The following is a 21,494-nucleotide window of genomic DNA, read 5'->3' as shown; positions in this document are numbered from 1 at the left end:
GGGTTTGTCTTAGGAATCTTAGTATTTCTAATAGCAACAACAGCACAATGGTCACTTAAATCATTACAAAAAACACCAACCGCAGAATGTTTATGTGGAACATTTGTCAATATCAAATCAATCAGGGTAGATTTATCTGGGCATTTAAGATTTGGGCAAGTGGGTAAATTAATCAACTGGGTAATATTCATAGAATTACAAAACATTTTTAAATCATCAGACACCGACTTTAACCAACACCAGTTGAGATCACCAATCAATATCATTTCACTGTAAAAAAGTTTAGACATAAGGTACGTCTAAGAAGAAAATGCATCACCGAGAGCAGGGGGGGGTCTATAACAGCCAATCACAGTTATAGAGAGCAGAGGGGGGTCTGTAACAGCCAATCACAGTTATAGAGAGGCCCTTTGAAACCTCAATATTCAAAGCAAGAAATTCCGACTGTTTACAAATAGTTTCAGACTTTGCCACAATTACATGGAATTTAGATTTTTACAGATATAGCCACACCCCCAGAAAAATAAGAATAACTAGGCACCTCTGTTTAATAACCTTGCACGGTTTCTCTTTTTTAAGACACTACTGCAACCGAATTCTACAAGTGTGTTTCCAGACAATACAAAACAGTCATTTAAAACCATTAGACTTTGGTAGTGACACAAATTCATACTGTTCACATCATGCCACAAATACATCGGTACTTGGACGAGTGGACCGCGTGAAAAAGAGCGAGTTCCTGCAGACAAAATGTCCAATGGACGGGAGAGCACATTGTCGAATGTACTCACCCAAGCGACAATGTTCGTTTTCTCCAGAGTTCAGTAAAGTCAGTGCACAAAGCAATACCATGAAAACTGTCATTTTCTCTGACTATTTTTTATATTTGTTTATTAGAGGCCAACGAAGGTAAGGGGAGAGAGAGAGACTCTGTGTATGTATGAGTCTGAATGTGAGTGTTTGCGCGTGTGAGTAGATTGGGTGTTCAGGTCTATAGAGAGAACATTGAGATTGTTGAGCTGCCACTGACAGCTAGGCTAAGAGCAAAAAGGAGCAGCTTGGACAAGACACTCTGCAGACGAAGGAGGAACTAAGGCCAGAGATAGGGTTACTTTTGTAAACTTCAAGTAATGAAGTGCAGAGTTGAGGAGGACCCGTGATCTTCACACCAGCAAAAATAAAATAGTTTGCGCTACACAACAACGAAGTTACGCAACCATAAATAAATAGGTCATTAGCAGGTTAAAATGTACTAGTGACAGACAAACGACTTCACATGCTGCCATCTTGGAGTTAGAGCACTGATTATGCTTTTGGGTCCTACTGTGTCTCTAACTGACAAAGAATGGGCGACATAAACCTAAATAGAAACTGATAATTGTGCACGACTTCAGTATTGCTTACTAAAACTGTTATAACACTAAGGTTTTTATTATTTGATTTTGTTAGGATTATTTTACTGTAGTACTGTATGCCAATCCCGACCATCATGTTGTACAGTGCCTGAGTGGCGCTACGGTCTAAGGCACTGCATAGCTGTGCAAGCTGTGTTGCTACAGATGCTGGTTCAATACCTGTGCTGGCCTTCACAGGGAAACCCATGAGATGACTGTAGGTTTTTTGGTTTTCCCCCTTGAAAAACATCAATAAATAATTCTAAATAACAAACTGGCTTTATTTACAAATTAGCAGCAATATCTCACCCCATGTTCAAGAATGGCCTTTTTCTCCATTATTTTACGTTATTTGAAACTCTCCAAAATATTTAAGGAGCATTGAACTAATAATGGCGCTGACTAGGGAAACGTTCCCGATGTTCTGTTCTTAGTGCCAGTCTGCACGTTCAAACTAAAACAATGTAACTAATAATGGCATCTTTAAAAATAATGATAACAATACTCTTTCAAAATGCTGATATTTATTTAGTTATGGATCCATAACGAATAACTATGGGAATAAATATTTTTATTTATTTCACCTTTATTTAACCAGGTAGGCTAGTTGAGAACAAGTTCTCATTTACAACAGCGACCTGGCCAAGATCAAGCATAGCAGTATGAACAGACAACAACACAGAGTTACACATGGAGTAAACAATAAACAACTCAATAACACAGTAGAAAGAAAAAAAGAGTCTATATACATTGTGTGCAAAAGGCATGAGGAGGTAGGCGGATAATTACAATTTTGCAGATTAACACTGGTGATAAATGATCAGATGGTCATGTGCAGGTAGAGATACTGGTGTGCAAAAGAGCATAAAAGTAAATAAATGCAGTGCCTTGCGAAAGTATTCGGCCCCCTTGAACTTTGCGACCTTTTGCCACATTTCAGGCTTCAAACATAAAGATATAAAACTGTATTTTTTTGTGAAGAATCAACAACAAGTGGGACACAATCATGAAGTGGAACGACATTTATTGGATATTTCAAACTTTTTAACAAATCAAAAACTGAAAAATTGGGCGTGCAAAATTATTCAGCCCCCTTAAGTTAATACTTTATAGCGCCACCTTTTGCTGCGATTACAGCTGTAAGTCGCTTGGGGTATGTCTCTATCAGTTTTGCACATCGAGAGACTGAAATTCTTTCCCATTCCTCCTTGCAAAACAGCTCGAGCTCAGTGAGGTTGGATGGAGAGCATTTGTGAACAGCAGTTTTCAGTTCTTTCCACAGATTCTCGATTGGATTCAGGTCTGGACTTTGACTTGGCCATTCTAACACCTGGATATGTTTATTTTTGAACCATTCCATTGTAGATTTTGCTTTATGTTTTGGATCATTGTCTTGTTGGAAGACAAATCTCCGTCCCAGTCTCAGGTCTTTTGCAGACTCCATCAGGTTTTCTTCCAGAATGGTCCTGTATTTGGCTCCATCCATCTTTCCATCAATTTTAACCATCTTCCCTGTCCCTGCTGAAGAAAAGCAGGCCCAAACCATGATGCTGCCACCACCATGTTTGACAGTGGGGATGGTGTGTTCAGCGTGATGAGCTGTGTCGCTTTTACACCAAACATAACGTTTTGTATTGTTGCCAAAAAGTTCAATTTTGGTTTCATCTGACCAGAGCACCTTCTTCCACATGTTTGGTGTGTCTCCCAGGTGGCTTGTGGCAAACTTTAAATGACACTTTTTATGGATATCTTTAAGAAATGGCTTTCTTCTTTCCACTCTTCCATAAAGGCCAGATTTGTGCAATATACGACTGATTGTTGTCCTATGGACAGAGTCTCCCACCTCAGCTGTAGATCTCTGCAGTTCATCCAGAGTGATCATGGGCCTCTTGGCTGCATCTCTGATCAGTCTTCTCCTTGTATGAGCTGAAAGTTTAGAGGGACGGCCAGGTCTTGGTAGATTTGCAGTGGTCTGATACTCCTTCCATTTCAATATTATCGCTTGCACAGTGCTCCTTGGGATGTTTAAAGCTTGGGAAATCTTTTGGTATCCAAATCCGGCTTTAAACTTCTTCACAACAGTATCTCGGACCTGCCTGGTGTGTTCCTTGTTCTTCATGATGCTCTCTGCGCTTTTAACGGACCTCTGAGACTATCACAGTGCAGGTGCATTTATACGGAGACTTGAATACACACAGGTGGATTGTATTTATCATCATTAGTCATTTAGGTCAACATTGGATCATTCAGAGATCCTCACTGAACTTCTGGAGAGAGTTTGCTGCACTGAAAGTAAAGGGGCTGAATAATTTTGCATGCCCAATTTTTCAGTTTTTGATTTGTTAAAAAAGTTTGAAATATCCAATAAATGTCGTTCCACTTCATGATTGTGTCCCACTTGTTGTTGATTCTTCACAAAAAATACAGTTTTATATCTTTATGTTTGAAGCCTGAAATGTGGCAAAAGGTCGCAAAGTGAAGGGGGCCAAATACTTTCGCAAGGCACTGTATAAACAGTATGGGGAAGAGGTAGGTAAATTCGGTGGGCTATTTACAGATGGACTGTGTACAGCTGCAGCGATCGGTTAGCTGCTCAGATAGCAGATGTTTGAAGTTGGTGAGGGAGATAAAAGTCTCCAACTTCAGCGATTTTTGCAATTCGTTCCAGTCACAGGCAGCAGAGAACTGGAAGGAAAGGCGGCCAAATGAGGTGTTGGCTTTAGGGATGATCAGTGAGATACACCTGCTGGAGCACGTGCTACGGGTGGGTGTTGCCATCGTGACCAGTGAACTGAGATAAGGCGGAGCTTTACCTAGCATGGACTTGTAGATGAACTTGAGCCAGTGGGTCTGGCGACAAATATGTAGCGAGGGCCAGCCGGCGAGAGCATACAGGTCGCAGTGGTGGGTGGTATAAGGTGCTTTAGTAACAAAACGGAGGGCACTGTGATAAAGTGCGTTCAGTTTGCTGAGTAGATTATTGGAAGCTATTTTGTAGATGACATCGCCGAAGTCGAGGATCGGTAGGATAGTCAGTTTTACTAGGGTAAGTTTGGCGGCATGAGTGAAGGAGGCTTTGTTGCGGAATAGAAAGCCGACTCTAGATTTGATTTTAGATTGGAGATGTTTGATATGAGTCTGGAAGGAGAGTTTAGAGTCTAGCCAGACACCTAGGTACTTATAGATGTCCACATATTCTAGGTTGGAACCATCCCGGGTGGTGATGCTCGTCGGGCATGCGGGTGCAGGCAGCGAACGGTTGAAAAGCATGCATTTGGTTTTATTAGCGTTTACGAGCAGTTGGAGGCCACGGAAGTAGTGTTGTATGGCATTGAAGCTCGTTTGGAGGTTAGATAGTACAGTGTCCAAGGAAGGGCCAGATGTATACAGAATGGTGTCGTCTGCATAGAGGTAGATCAGGGAAACTCCCGCAGCAAGAGCAACATCATTGATATATACAGAGAAAAGAGTCGGCCTGAGAATTGAACCCTGTGGCACCCCCATAGAGACTGCCAGAGGACCGGACAACATGCCTCGATTTGACACACTGAACTATGTCTTGAAGGGGTTGGTGAACCAGGCAAGGCAGTCATTAGAAAAACCGAGGCTACTGAGTCTGCCGATAAGAATATGGTGATTGACTGAGTCGAAAGCCTTGTCCAGGTCGATGAAGAAGGGTGCACAGTACTGTCTTTTATCGATGGCGGTTATGATATCGTTTAGTTCCTTGAGCTGAGGTGCACCCGTGACCGGCTCGGAAACCAGATTGCACAGCGGAGAAGGTACGGTGGGTTGTCAAGATTGTCAAGCCCAGCTGATTTGTACGGGTCTAGGTTTTGCAGCTCTTTCAGAACATCTGCTATCTGGATTTGGGTAAAGGAGAAGCCGGGGAGGCTTGGGCGAGTAGCTGCTGGGGGGGCTGTTGGCCAAGGTTGGAGTAGCCAGGAGGAAGGCATGGCCAGCCGTTGAGAAATGCTTGTTGAAGTTCGATAATCATGGATTTATCGGTGGGGACCGTGTTACAATACCTAGCCTCAGTGCAGTGGGCAGCTGGGAGGAGGTGCTCTTGTTCTCCATGGACTTTACAGTGGCCCAGAACTTTTTAGAGTTAGAGCTACAGGATGCAAATTTCTGCTTGAAGAAGCTGGCCTTTGCATTCCTGACTGACTGCGTGTATTGGTTCCTGACTTCCCTGAACAGTTGCATATTGCGGGGGCTATTCGATGCTATTGCAGTCAGGTCTGGAGTGAACCAAGGGCTATATCTGTTCTTAGTTCTGCATTTTAGCAGTTGCGGTATTTAGATGTTGAAGTTTAGCAAAATATTTTAAAAGATATGCGAAGAAAAATATGTTAAAAATTTGTTTCAAAAAAACGATATATACAAGGGACACTACAGGACGAAGGACGACAGGACGAAGAACGAAGACGTCTGACTGCTACGCCATCATATCACTGAATTACAGAAATATCTTCCAATGCTCTATGAGTCATGTCATATTTTTCGATATACTGTAGGCCGTAGACGATATGAGTCTCACAAGTGTTGTGTAATGTGCTGTTAAAAGTGGTGTAGCTGTTATTTATTTAAAGAGCATATTGAAGTTATAAGCAATAGCCTACAACTATTTTAGCACCATTTCGTGCTGCTCTGAGACAAGCATGGGGACTGATCTTGATAAATCAATGAGATTTTATTTTCACTGAATCTCCGTTTGGGTATTGGTTAGACTAGAATTAGAAAATGAGGGTGTAGAAATGTTATGCTCTTAGTGTAACCTTTATTTAACTAGGCAAGTCAGTTAAGAACAAATTATTATTTACAAGGACAGCTTACTCCTTCCTCCTGGTCGGGGAATTGAACCACAGGTCTCCCGTGTGCACGCATTCTCTAGTACAGCCATTATTGAAGGTACTTCAGGTCACCAAGAAAGTCTGGACATGGCCTGCTCACCCTTATGTAAGGAATTCAGCACTTTCCTATGTTTACTGCAGTATGTATTGTTGGCTATGTTTACTTGTCAGACTGCACAGTAGCCTAATAAACAAATGCAGGTAGCTTATATCTTCAAAATGTTTAAATGCTTTATTATCCAAATGTAAAGCTTATGCTGTACTGTACTGTATTTCTTCATCACTATCTTTATGCTTTCGTTTATAAAATAATGATAAAAATGCTCTTTCAAAATGCAGATGTTGATTTAGTTATGGATCCATAACAAATTACTATGGGAATAAATAATACTGATTTACAGAAATATTGGAACAAAGTTGTCTAATGAAGGCAAACAAATAGTTGCTTACTGGAAAATACTCTTTCAAACACACATGGTCATTATGGCTATTAGCAGGGCTATATTTCGCTCACTGTCGTTTTTTTTTAATAATCTCCAAAATATCGTTATATATTGCCTTCCCACTGTGGACGTCTATTTCAGAACCGTTTCGCGCTGCTCTGAGACAAGGATGGAGAAATTAAAATGTTCAGTTATATTCCATGATATTCTTAAAATATATTTGTTGATGGAATATAAGCAAGTGATGTCTGCTAAATAATACAATTAGATTTCTCCAGAAATAAATCATTCTAAATAACAAACTGGCTTTATTTACAAATTAGTGAGAATGTCTTACCCCAGGCCTTTTTCTCGCTCACTCTAGGTTAATGGGAAACGAAATCTCCAAAATATCGTCATTTTTTAAACAAAGTCATTATTATTATTATTATTATTAATTAATTTAGAATTATATAGAAGCCCCTTGGATATTCTCACAGATCCTAACGGAAAATACCCCTTAGATATTAATTTAGAGTCACCCCAATCCTCTAAATGTAATTATTGTCACGTCATTGAAAATAATATTTGTATATATACTGTAGGCCGACCATAGGCGAAATGAGTATTGGTTAACTATAATTTGGGTGTGTTAATATTATACCCCTTAGATATTAATTTAGAATCCTCCAATTGTCACGCCCTGACCTTAGAGAGCCGTTTTATTTCTCTATTTGGTTAGATCAGGGTGTGATTTGTGGTGGGCATTCTATGTTGTCTATTTCTTTGTTTTGGCCAAGTAAGGTTCCCAATCAGAGGCAGCTGTCTATCGTTGTCTCTGACTGGGAATCATACTTAGATAGCCTTTTCCCCACCTGTGTTTGTTGGTAGTTATTTTCTGTTTAGTCTCTGTTACCTGACAGAACTGTTCGCTTTCATTTTGTTACTTTGTTCGATTGTTTTTTGATAATAAAAATATCATGAACACTTTTCACGCTGTGCTTTGGTCCACGCTGCGCTTTGGTCCGCTGCGCTTTGGTCCAGGCGTTACACCAATCCTCTTATGCTGTAGCCTTCTCCCGACCGTCGCGTTGTACAGCGCAATATTTTCCATCCTGAGTTTTGTTTTTCGTTTTTCTCAGAATAGAAACACCATAATATGGGAGACTATCAAATGCTTCTCAAAGTTGCCCTCTGGTGGTCAAACTAGCACTAACTTTCATTAACGTAAAAATGGCTGACAATTAAATAATGTGCCATAGAATGCTGCAGCAGCCCGCAAGGTGTGTTGCAGTATGACACAACTTTTAAAGGAGGAACCACTGTAGGTAGAGTTATTAAAGTGCATAGGTGATAACAGCAGAGGGTAGCAGCGGTGTAAATGTGATGTATTGGGGTGCATTGCAAATAGTCTGGGTGGCCATTTATTTAGGTGTTCAGGAGTCTTATAGATTGGGGGTAGAAGCTGTTTAGAAGACTCTTGGACCTAGACTTGGCGCTTGCCGTGCGGTAGCAGAGAGAACAGTCTATGACTAGGGTGGCTGGAGTCTTTGACAATTTTTAGGGCCTTCCTCTGACACCACCTTGTATAGAGGTCCTGGATGGCAGGAAGCTTGGCCCCAGTGATGTACTGGGCCGTTCGCACTACCCTCTGTAGTGCCTTGCGGATGGAGGCTGAGCAGTTGCCATACCAGGCAGTGATGAAACCAGTCAGGATGCTCTCGATGGTGCAGCTTAGAACCTTTTGAGTATCTGAGGACCCATACCAAATCTTTTCAGTCCCCTGATAGGAAATAGGTTTTGTAGTGCCCTCTTCACGACTGTCTTGGGGTGCTTGGTCCATGTTAGTTTGTTGGTGATGTGGACACCAAGGAATTTGAAGCTCTCAACCTGCTCCACAGCAGCCCAGTCGATGAAAATGGGGGCATGCTCGGTCCACTTTTTCCTGAAGCCCACAATCATCTCCTTTGTCTTGATCATGTTGAGTGAGAGGTTGTTGTCCTGGCACCACACAGCCAGGTCTCTGACCTCCTCCCTATAGGCTGTCTCGTCGTTGTCGGTGATCAGGCCTACCACTGTTGTGTCATCGGCAAACTTAATGATAGTGTCGGAGTCGTGCCTGGTCATGGAGCCATTAGTTAACAGTGAGTACAGGAGGGGACTGAGCACACACCCCTGAGGGGCCCCTGTGTTGAGGATCAGCATGGCAGATGTGTTGTTACCTACCCTTACCACCTGGGTGCGGCCTGTCAGTTGCAGAGGGAGGTGTTTAGTCCCAGGGTCCTTAGCTTATTGATTAGCTTTGAGGGCACTATGGTGTTGAACGCTGAGCTGTAGTCAATGAATTGCATTCTCACATAGGTGTTCCTTTTTTCCAGGTGGGATAGGGCATTGTGGAGTGCAATAGAGATGGATCATCTGTGGATCTTTTGGGGCGATATGCAAATTGGAGCGGGTCTAGGGTTTCTGGGATAATGGTGTTGATGTGAGCCATGACCAGCCTTTCGAAGCACAACATGGCTACAGACGTGAGTGCTACTTGTCGGTAGTCGTTTAGGCAGGTTACCTTAGTGTTCTTGGGCACAGGCACTATGGTGATCTGCTTAAAACGTTGGTATTACAGACTCGGACAGGGAGAGGTTGGAAATGTCAATGAAGATACTTTCCAGTTGTTCAGCGCATGCTCGCAGTACACTTCCTGGTAATCCGTCTGGCCCTGCGGACTTCTGAATCTTGACCTGTTTAAAGGTCTTACTCACATCACCTGAGCACACAGTCTTCCAGAACAGCTGGTGCTCTCATACATGTTTCGGTGTTATTTGCCTCGAAGCGAGCATAGAAGTAGTTTAGCTCGTCTGGTAGGCTCGTGTCACTGGGCAGCTCTCGGCTGTGCTTTATTTTGTAGTTTGTAATGGTTTGCAAGACCTGCCAGATCGGAAGAGCGTCAGAGACGGTGTTGAAAGATTCGATCTTAGTCCTGTATTGGCGCTTTGCCTGTTTGATGGTGCGCCGGAGGGCATAGCAGGATTTTTTATAAGCTTCCGGGTCAGTGTCCCACTCCTTCAAAGTGGCAGCTCTAGCCTTTAGCTCAGTGCTGTTGTTGCCTGTAATCCATGGCTCTGGTTGGGGTATGTATGTACGGTCACTGTGGGGACAACGTCAGCGATGCACTTATGGATGAAGCCAATGACTGAAGTGGTGTACTCCTCAATGCCATCGAAGGAATCCCGGAACATATTCCAGTCTGTGCTCGCAAAACAGTCCTGTAGCTTAGCATCTGCTTCATCTGACCACTTCACCTGACCACTGATCTAGCTACTGGTGCTTCCTGCTTTAATTTTTGCTTGTAAGCCGGAATCAGGAGGATAGAATTATGGTCAGATTTACCAAAATTAGGGCAAGGGAAAGCTTTGTATGCATCTCTGTGTGTGGAGTAAAGGTGGTCCAGGTTGCTCATTTAACATGCTGATAGAAATTTGGTAAAAATGGATTTAAATTTTCCCTGCATTAAAGTGCCCGGCCACTAGGAGTGCCTCCCCTGGGTGAGCTTTTCTTGTTTGCTTATGGCAGAATACAGCTCATTCAATGCTGTCTTAGTGCTTAAGTGTGGTGGTATGTAAACAGCTATAAAAAAATACAGATGAAAACTCTCTAGGTAGGTAGTGTGGTCTACAGTTTATCATGAGATACTCTACCTCAGGCGAGAGCAATAGCTTGAGGACTTCCTTAGATATCGTGCACCAGCTGTTATTTACAAAAATACATAGTCCGCTGCCCCTTGTCTTACCACACGCCGCTGTTCTATCCTGCTGGTGCAGCGTATAACCGGCCAGCTGTCTGTTGATAGTGTCGTTGTTCCGCCATGACTCCTTGAAGCATAAGATATTACAGTTATGAATGTCCTGTTGGTAGTTTAATCTTCCGCGTAGATCATCTATTTTATTGTCCAAAGATTGCACGTTTGCTGGCAGAATGGAAGGAAGTGGGGGTTTGTTTAATTTTCCGCGTAGGTCATCTATTTTTGTTGTCCAAAGATTGCATGTTTGCTAGCAGAATGGATGGAAGTGGGGGTTTATTCGATCACCTACGAATTCTCAGAAGGCAGCCCACCCTCCGGCCCCTTTTTCTTCTTCTCCTCTTTATGCAAATCACAGGGATCTGGGTCTTTTCCTGAGAAAGCAGTATATCATCAGACTCGTTAAAGGAAAAAAACGATTCTGCCAGTCCGCGGTGAGTAATCGCAGTCCTGATGTCCAGAAGTAATTTTCAGTCATAAGAGACTGTAGCGGCAACATTATATACAAAATAAGTTTAAAAAAAGTTTCAAACACAAATAAACGAACAAAAAAACACAATCTGTTGGGGTCATGTAAATCGTCTGCCTTCTTCTCCGGCGCCATCATGCTTAGGGCCATGTATAAAAACAAATGCCCAGTTGCCCATTATTTTGGCTACCATGGTTAGAAGATGTGCACTCAGTGACTTTGAAAGAGGGCTCTCAAAGGAGGATAGGGGGTTTAAACACAGAGGTTTAATAAGAACTGGAGACTGCCTCCAAGATGTCTGACCGTTGTTTTCAAGGTAATCTGTTTTTGTATTTGTGTTCTGTTTTTATTATTAATTTAATAAACGTTACAATACATTCATAACAGATTTCCCAACACACTGTGTGCCCTCAGGCCCCTACTCCACCACTACCACAAAGCTACAGTTCAAAATCCATGTGTATGTGTGTGTATAGTGCACATGTTATCGTGTGTGTATAGTGCACATGTTATCGTGTGTATGCATGTCTCTGTGTCTGTTTGTGTTGCTTCACAGTCCCCGCTGTTCCATAAGGTGTTTTTTTATCTGTTTTTTAAACTAATTTTACTGCTTACATCAGTTATTTGATGCTGAATAGAGTTCCATGTAGGCATGGCTCTGTGTAGTACTGTGTGCCTCCCATAGTCTGTTCTGGACTTGGGGATTGTGAAGAGACCTCTTCTGCCATCTCTTGTGGGGTATGCATGAGTGTCCGAGCTGTGTGCCAGTAGTTTAGACAGACAGCTCATGTCAATACCTCTCATAAACACAAGTAGTGATGAAGTCAATCGCTCCTCTGCTTTGAGCCAGGAGAGATTGACATGCATATTATTAATATTACCTCTCTGTGTACATCCAAGGGCCAGCCGTGCTGCCCTGTTCTGAGTCAATTGCAGTTTTCCTATGTCCCTTTTGTGGCACCTGACCACACGACTGAACAGTAGTCCTGGTGCGACCAACCTAGGGCTTGTAGGACCTGCCTAGTTGATAGTCCTGACAAGAAGGTAGAGCAGCACTTTATTATGGACAGACTTCTCACTATCTTAGCTACTGTTGTATCAACATGTTTTAACCATGACAGTTTACAGTCCAGGGTTACTCCAAGCAGTTTAGTCTCCTCAACTCGCTCAATTTCCACATGATTTATTACAATATTTAGCTGAGATTTAGGGTTTAGTGGATGATTTGTTCCAAATACAATTCTTTTAGTTTTTTTAAATATTTAAGACTAACTTATTTATTGCCACTCGTTTTGAAGCTGACTGCAGCTCTTTGTTAAGTGTTGCAGTGATTTCACTCGCTGTAGTAGCTGATGTGTATAATGTTGAGTGACGCAGGTCATTAGTAAAGATTGAAAAAAAGTAAGGGGCCTAGACAACTACTGTCATGGAAATTCTAACCAGAAAATAAGAGAGACTGTAGATTCTTCAAACAACAACTTTTATTAAAGAATTGCAATTCTGGAGTGCTTAACAATCTCTCAAAAGGTTTTTATTATAAAAGTACCACCCCCCCCCTTTGGGTGGTGTGACAACCAAACAGAACAATAGCCATGAGGAAGCACTGGTTGGTGACCCCAATGTACAGCCAAAGGACTATGAGATGCTGCGGTTGCCTATGATGAGGTCTTGCTGATAAATGTCATGCCATTTCTAAATGCTCATTGTCTCGACACTGTTTCTAAAAGGAACCGAAACCATTTGTCTTGCTCGTCTCTCAGAGCTTAGTCCAGTCTACTGCTAAATTTGGCCTTAAGTCCATGAGTCAGTCACTTAGACAAAGGGGAGTGTTCTAGTAGAGGGAGCAAGTCACCTTAGTACATTGTGACTTTAGTTAAATGCATAGATACACTGGATAAATGTTATAACAGCAATTTTGCCACCATCCTGCCCTGGGGAATGCCTGATTCTGCCTGGATTATGTTGGCAAGGCTACCATTAAAGAAACACTCTGTGTTCTGTTAGAAAGATAACTCTCAATCCACAGTATAGCAGTAAAGCCATAACATGTACTTTTTTCCAGCAGCATACTATGGTTGATAATGTCAAAAGCCGCACTGAAGTCTAACAAAACAGCCCCCACAATCTTTTTATTATCAATTTCTCTCAGCCAATCATCGGTCATTTGTCTGAGTGCCATGCATGTTGAATGCCCTTCCCTATAAAATGTGCTTTTATTTACTGTAAAATAACATTGTATCCGGTGAAACCATTTTTTTCTCCAAAAGTTTACTTTTGGGGGTTGGTAACAGGCTGATTGGTTGGCTATTTCAGCCAATAAAGGTGCTTTACTACTCTTGAGTAGCGGAATGACTTTTGCTTCCTTCCAGGCCTGTGGACACACACTGTACTGTAGGCTTAGATTGAAGAGATGGCAAGTAGGAGTGGCAATATTGTCCACTATCATCCTCAGTCATTTTCCATCTAAGTTGTCAGACCCAGGTGACTTGTCATTGTTGATAGACAATAATAATTTTTTCACCTCTTCCACACTCTGAATTCGAGATTATGGAATTCAAAATTACAATGCTTGGATGTGTAGGTTCGGCATTTGTTGCTGGCATGTAATGCCTAAGTTTGCTCATCTTGCCAATGAAAAAAATCATTAAAGTAATTGCCAATATCAGTGGGTTTTGTGATGAATGAGTTACCTCATTCAATGAATGAGGGAGTTGAGTTTGCCTTTTTTCCCAATATATAATTTAAGGTGCTCCAAAGCATTTTACTATCATTCTTTATATAATTTATCTTGGTTTCATAGTGTAGTTTCTTCTTCTTTTTGTTCTGTTTTGTTACATGATTTCTCAATTTGCAGTAGGTTTGCCAATCAGTTATGCAGCCTGACTTACTTGCCATTCTTTTTGCCTCGTCCTTCTCAACCATAACATTTTTCAATTTCTCATCAATCCACGGAGATTTAACCGTTTTTAAAGTCATTTTCTTTTACAGTCAGTTTCATAAATATGTCAACTGCAGTGCCTGGTTGCTCCTCATTACACGCCACAGACCAGTAAATATTATTTACATCAACTCACATACTTTGATTCATGGAGGGTATATCTGGTTTATACGGACCAACATCACATGCACACATATCACTCAGTGCACAAAGGGAGCAACGTGAGCAGCGACGACGTCATGAATATTAAAATATATTTGGCTGTGTGTGTGTGTGTGTGTGCGTGTGTGTACGCGTGTGTGTGCGTGCGTGCGTGTGTGCGTGCATGTGTGTGTGACTCAGTCACCAGATCTCAACCCAATTGGGAAATTTTGGAGCAGCACCTGAGACAGCATCAACAAAACACCAAATTATGGAATTGCTCGTGGAAGAATGGTGACACATTCCAGACACTTGTAGAATCTATACCAAGGCGCATTGAAGCTGTTATGGTGTCTCGTGGTGGCCCAACGCCCTATTAGGACATTTTCTGTTGGGTGTTCCTTTATTTTGGCGGTTACAGTACCTGTATCTATTATTAGCTAGCACACAACATGATTTGGAATTACTAGTCCCGTTTCTATTTGTTCCACACAGTTGATGTTGTTTCATCAATTACAACATGCAAGGTGAAAAATATATTTTTTAAGGACATGAATTGAGACCAGAGATTTAAGTTCTTCGTGTCAACTTTTAATATATCACCAAGACGCTGTTGTTTATACTAATGTGCATAGTGGGGTCCATTTAGAAATTTGTAAACCTTTGCCATGCAGCATTTCCCATTCCGTTCATAGACACTTTTCCCCTGCCATGCAACAGTATTGGCAGCAGTATTACTCCACAGTGGTGTATGGTCTGAGGGGAAGAGGTATTTTATAAACTTTTGGTGAAATTTGTGAAAATGTCAAACCATGATGACATAAACACATGGCGTTTCATGAGACAAATACCTATATGTGATAATTACTTATAAGTCACCAAAACAGCAGAATTATATTCTATGACTTACAAACTGTTATTGGTATTTTTTATTGAGTCAGATTACATTTGACAAATAGCAAATCAGAAAAAACTATCAGAAAAAAAACAATGCATGTGCAGTTCAGCAACTCACCCAGTATGTGTCATTATTTAGTTAGAATTATTTTGATCTCTCTCATGACATGCTCTGAACTTTACATTCAAAACAGTAATTAATCAACCATAATATAATGCTGTGTGTTATTACTCTGTAACAGTTGCGTAACTGTACACAAGTACAATTCATTATCTTCCAAATGAATATGAGACGTGAGACACTTCCTTGGTCTCACGTCTCTCTGGATTGTTTTGGTCTTGTTTTGCTCTGGATTGTTTTGATTTAGATTGGGATCTGAACACCACTCTCTTACGATCCCATGTGACACATCCCTTGAACTGACTCTGCTATTTTACCTCATGGCATCAGCAGGAAAATGCATTAAAAGACATTAATCCATGTGTCCCACTTCAAAGAGTTGGGTTCAGATATGGAGCCCCAAACAGAGGGACATTGAGAAGTCCTGACACCACCCCCTGAGAAGGGCACTATGGCCTGGGCGGTCTAGATGGCTGGTCCAACAGCATACCACTACTGTCACAGTATGCTGTGTAACTTTGGCGATTGGTCCTGTTAACTGAGACTGATTTAGTTTAAGGTCTGAAAAATGACTACTATATCCTATTGGCTGACTGAATTAACCTACAGTATCATTACATTTGTCCTCTGTTTTGGCAATCAGACATTATTGTAATAGGTCAACTGAAAGCATGTTGAGTAGGCCTGTATGATAAAGAGGATTGAGTATTCTGTATTGAGGTAGAAATTGGTTTCAGGCAATAAAATGCCTCCATTCTAGTCAAACAACCCCACCAATTTATATGTGATTAAAACTGTTCTACTACTTTATTTCAACTTTAATCGTTGTCCTATCAATATTTTCTCAGGACTTGTTAGTGGACTGTCATGCCGTCTCTTTCGAGAAGTACTTTTCTTATTAAATAATGTATCCGACCAAGTCTAGATTCATATAATAAGTAGATATGACATAACTTGCATTATTTATATCCAAACATCTTTTTATGGCTGTCAGCCTTGGGATGTTGTAACATTATATATGATTTATGCAATTAATTCCACAGTCAAAACAGAGGCTGTTAGTGGGAGGTTAATAAAGTGTTTTAATAAGCTGACAGCTCTGGGGGGGTCTGACTGAGTTGTACTGTAGGAGACTGTTACTCTCCTGCCACGTCTGCTACTGCTTCAATAGGCCTGACTGCTCTCAGCACTCTACTCCACTCCCAACCACATACTCACTCCCCTTCATATCCATCTCTGACTGTTAGTGTCTGCGATTACTGAAGACACCATTCAGAGTGACATTTGAACAAAGATTTTCTATACTGCTAGAAGAAATGGTGCTATAAAGAACCAAAGATAACCATTATTTTAAGTAGTGTTCTGTGAGATGTGATTCTGAGAATGACTGAACTGAACTGTCCTGTTCTTGTGTTCCAGTACCCAGCAGCCCTGATGAACCTAGGGGCCATTCTCCATCTCAACGGGAAGCTGCGGGAGGCGGAGACCAACTACCTGCGAGCTCTGCAGCTGAAACCAGACGACACCATCACCCAGTCCAACCTGCGCAAGCTGTGGAACATCATGGAGAAACAGGGCCTCAGGACCATGGGGCTGTGAGTTAGCTCTCCAGCCAGCAAGCCATCTGTGCAGCAAGCCTGGGGAAGAAGTCACCCTCAGAGGAGAGAGGGAGGAGAGACTGGGAAGGTGAGGAAGGGGGAGGACAGCAGAACGCTCCTCGTGACTGTCTGTTGTGAGGAGCACTACATTGGATGATGACATTCTGGAACTTTGTCCAAAAAGGGTGCTCTCCCAGGATCTGGGATTCTTGAACAGAGCACTTAACTTGAAGTGGGACATATTTTGTGGTTAATTAGGTTTTGAATTAGTTATAGATTCTTAAAAAATATTTAAGGACAACGTTTGTCCTGGGACAGTGCAAGATTAAAAGTGTGTGTGAGTGAAAGCGAAAAAAACGTCCCAAGGCGCTGCCCTCTGAAGCAGGAGCAGTGGAGTAGAAGTTACTTTTACTCACCGTCTAATTATGTTCTTCGTCTGAAGTCAGTTCATTGGCTTCTGTGCACATCAGTGGAACTCGTGGCATGGTATTGGAGTTTACAGCTTTATCAGTTGTAAACAGCTTTATCAGTTGTTCTCAAATGTAACACTCCCACTGGGTACAGACAGCAGTTCAACATCTAGTTTTGATTTACATTTGGTTGAGTTGTCAACTAACATGAATTCAATGTTAAATCAACAACAACAAAATCACCATGTTATTGGATTTAAGTAAAAAGTTGAGTGAAAATAAGACAATTGCCTTACGTTAACTATTTTCCAATCCAATCTGTTTTCCACGTTGATTCAACGTCATCGCGTAGAATTTGGGGGTGGAAATTACATGAAAACGACCTTGACTCAACCGGCTTTTGCCCAGCATGCAACTAGTGGAGGTCAGGGTTGATTAATTATGGATTCCGAATGCCTATGAGATTTCACTGATTTGACATGTTGTTGGACATTGAGACCTACAGCACCATGCCTGCAAACGATATGTAGCAGATTGTTGAGCATCATTGAGTGATAAAAAGGGAACCCGTCATTGAAAATAAGAATTTGTTCTTAACTGACTTGCCTAGTTAAATAAAGGTAAAAGAAAATTGTTGCCAAAAAACACAGTGGTAGTTGTGAAATAAAATGCCAATACATCTGTCAGATGGAAAGGTGAAATGACTTTGAACTGAAAGAAATGTCTGTCATTATTTGCAAACTCTATTATACCTTTCTAATTGAAGGTGTGAAACTATTCCATGTAAATGTAGCAGATAATTTCACATTCCTTCAATAATCTTGTTGTTTCATAGAGAGACATCACATGGATCCTGTGTAGGCTACTCATGTGTCCTTGGATATTTGTCTTAGAGGACAGTAATGTGTTATGAAAGGAAATGACCAACTAACTTCCGATGGTACTAACATTGGCCCCTATAAGTTGGCATGCTAGCTGGAGGTTTGGACATTACCAGAGAACTGAGGACTTCCCCTTCCTTCGTGATTCATACTGATGACCTGTCTTCAGACATGATTAGAGGACAGTTGGAAGCTATTACTGATGACTGAAATCTCCTAACCAAAATAGCTGTCTAATCGATGCACTCCTTTACATAACAATGCACAGCTATAGTTTGTCTGAGGGAATCTTTTTATGTAATATTGCTTTGAAAACGTAAATGTTATTTTATTTGTATGTATACATGAAGTTTAATATATACAGTAAAAATCCACATACATTATAATGGAGACAATAGTCTGACTTGCAAGGGGAGGTCAGTGCCCAGCAGGTTCAGTATCTGTAAGATATGAAGTATTTTCCATAGTATCAATACATAATGTTCTCTCACTTTTTTGGTCTTAAACGTCCATTTTGTATATATTATGTGTAATTAACATCTACTTGGTGCTTGTCATTAAAACATTTACCAACATTTATCAACTTACATTTGGAAGGAAGAAAAAGTGTTTTGGAGATGATCCCGCTATGACATTTATGTTTATGGTAAAGAAGCCCACAGCCACCGGGCGGTTTAATATTTGTAAGTTATTTCTTTGTGTTATCTTGGCATATAAACCAGCTGGTACTGTGTTATCTTTTTAAATGTATGTTGAAGGAAGTTCGTAGGATAAATATTGATCCATTTCCCTTCAAGAAATGTGATATACCTGTACACGTTTGTCTGGAAGACTTTGCCTTGCATCATGACTGAAAAAAAGTATTATACAGCTATTTGATTCTTAACCCCATTTTCTGACAGGTGTATCTTGATTATGCTAAGATATTGCATTTGATTTTAAAAAGTTCATCATAGACAATAAATTCAATGGCTACCAAAAAGTCAAAAGTATTCATATCGTTCCATTTCGTTTGCTGTTCTTTTGCTGTCTCTGCAGCCACCCCATCCATCCGAGGTCATATCCAGTGCTTTATGACGTTAGTAGTCTGATAGTTGCCTTGTTCTTTCTTGAACAAAAAAATGATAGTTGCCCTGTTCTACTCTGTACGTAACCTCTGTTCTCATGTCTGTCTGCCAGTATTGGAGTCACAGCATGGCACTGTGTCTGGCTGGAGCTGGATGGTCTTACTGGTTGTTACAGTGCTGATGATTGTGATGGTCTTGACCATACAGCACAACACTGTACAACACTGTGTTGTATATAGCTATGGTCACCATGTCTATCTGTCTGTTATAGTGAAATGTTGAACTCGGTTATCACAATAAACTATTCTACCTTCACACCTTCCACCCCACTCCTACAACCCCCATCACAAGTTGTGCTAATTTCTCTTGTGGATAAATTGTTTATGAACAAATTATAGTATGAATGAAGATGGAAATAAGTGTTTCATTCTGTCTCTCTGCTCAGGGATTTCAAGCGGTGGGTTGTATTGGTGAATCATACTCACGGAGCACTCGGAGAGTTTACTAAATTAAAGTTTTATTTTTTGAAAGTTGTTGTATTTGTATAAATTATCAAGATTTGTAGCCTTTGCTTAAACGATGCGCCAGTATAAACTTTCCCAATGTTGCTTTTTTTCCACAATAAAGTAATGGTGTTCTGCTTTCATTGTCTGTCTGAGTATCTTAGGGAGACAGTTTTGGAGAGTTTATTTTACATTTACAGTACTTTAACATGTCAAACTTAGCCTCAAAAACAACATTCCCATGACGTCCTTCTATATACTGAAATAATTTTTCCACGTTTTCTTACGTTACAGCTTTATTATAAAATTGATTCAATTGTTTTTTTCCCCACATCAATCTACACACAATACCCCATAATGACAAAAATATGTTTTTTCAAATGTGTGCAAATGTATTAAATATAAAAAACTGAAAATATCACATTTATATAAGTATTCAGACCCTTTACTCACTACTTTGTTGAAGCACCTTTGGCAGTGATTACAGCCTCGAGTCTTCTTGGGTATGACGCTACAAGCTTGACAGACCTGTATTTGGGGAGTTTCTCCCATTCTTCTCTGCAGATCATCTCAAGCTCTGCCGGGGTGGATGGGGAGCTTCGCTGCGCAGCTATTTTCAGATCTCTCCAGAGATGTTAGATCGGGTTGAAGTCCAGGCTCTGGCTGGGCCACTCAAGCACATTGAGACTTGTCCCGAAGCCACTCCTGCATTGTCTTGGCTGTATGCAACAGGGTCGTTGTCCTGTTGGAAGGTAAACCTTCACCCCATTCTGAGGTCCTGGGTGCTCTGGAGCAGGTTTTCATCAAGGATCTCTTTGTACTTTGCTTCGTTCATCTTTGCCTCGATCCTTACAAGTATCCCAGTCCCTGCCTCTGAAAAACATCTCCACAGCATGATGCTGCCACCACCATGCTTCACCGTAGAGATGGTCCCAGGTTTCCTCCAGATGTGGCGCTTAGAATTCAGGCCAAAGAGTTCAATCTTGGTTTCATCAAACCAGAGAATCTTGTTTCTCATTGTCTGGGAGTCTTTAAGTGCCTTTTGGCAAACTCCAAGTGGGCTGTCATGTGCCTTTTACTGAAGAGTGGCTTCCATCTGGCCACTCTACCATAAAGGCCTGATCGGGTTCTTGGTCACCTCCCTGAACAAGGCCCTTCTCCCCCGATTGCTCAGTTTGGCCGGGCAGCCAGCTCTAGGAAGAGTCTTGGTAGTTCCAAACTTCTTCCATTTAAGAATGATGGTGCCCACTGTGTTCTTGGGGACCTTCAATGTTTGATACCCTACCTCAGATCTGTGCCTCGACACAATCCTGTCTCTGAGCTCTAAGGACAATTCACGGACAATTCAACCTCATGGCTTGGTTTTTGCACGGTCAACTGTGGGACCTTATATAGACAGGTATGTGCCTTACCAAATCATGTCCAATCAATTTAATTTACCACAGGTTGGTAAATCAAGTTGTAGAAACATCTCAATCAAGTTGTCGAAACATTTCAAGGATGATCAATGATAACAGGATGCACCTGAGCTCAATTCCGAGTCTCATAGCAAAGGGTCTGAATACTTATGTAAATAAGGTATTTCTGTTTTTCATTTGTAATAAATTAGCAATCATTTTTAAAAACCTGTTTTCGCTTTGTCATTATGGGTGTATTGTGTGTAGATTGCTGAGGATTTTTATTTATTTAATAAATTTTAGAATAAGGCTGCAATGTAACAAAATGTGGAAAAAGTCAAGGGGTCTGAATACTTTCCGAAGGCACTGTATACAGTCCGTAGGCATAAGGCATATTTACCTCCTATTCACAAAGGGTATCAGACATAATGGGGTGGTCTTGCAGGGTATGGAAAAAGGGTTTTGAAGGCATTTGAAGTTCCCCTGCAAATTTGCTAAAATGTGTCATGCAATCAGCTCAAACTGATCTCAAAGGGAAAGTAAACATTCCCATATGGAAGGGAAGGGTGGATAACACAGTGTCTACATGTGGCCTGCCTGTCTTGCC

At 41.2% G+C, this 21,494-nt stretch overlaps 1 protein-coding gene across 1 annotated transcript in view; it reads left to right on the top strand.

Annotated features, from left to right (window-relative positions):
• Nucleotides 1-19,628, top strand: part of LOC135509156 (protein O-mannosyl-transferase TMTC2-like) — a 182,829-nt gene extending 163,201 nt beyond the window's left edge. The window contains exon 12 of the mRNA XM_064929567.1: nt 16,451-19,628. Coding sequence (XP_064785639.1) covers nt 16,451-16,630 — 180 coding nt within the window. The 3' untranslated portion in view covers nt 16,631-19,628. The remainder of the gene's footprint in view (nt 1-16,450) is intronic.
• Nucleotides 19,629-21,494: the final 1,866 nt, after the last annotated feature.

The sequence above is a fragment of the Oncorhynchus masou genome, chromosome 22, assembly GCF_036934945.1.
Source record: "Oncorhynchus masou masou isolate Uvic2021 chromosome 22, UVic_Omas_1.1, whole genome shotgun sequence".
NCBI classification, from domain to species: Eukaryota; Metazoa; Chordata; class Actinopteri; order Salmoniformes; family Salmonidae; genus Oncorhynchus; species Oncorhynchus masou.
The sequence above is the reverse complement of the archived record's forward strand: the minus strand, read 5'-3'. Positions and strand labels throughout refer to the sequence as shown.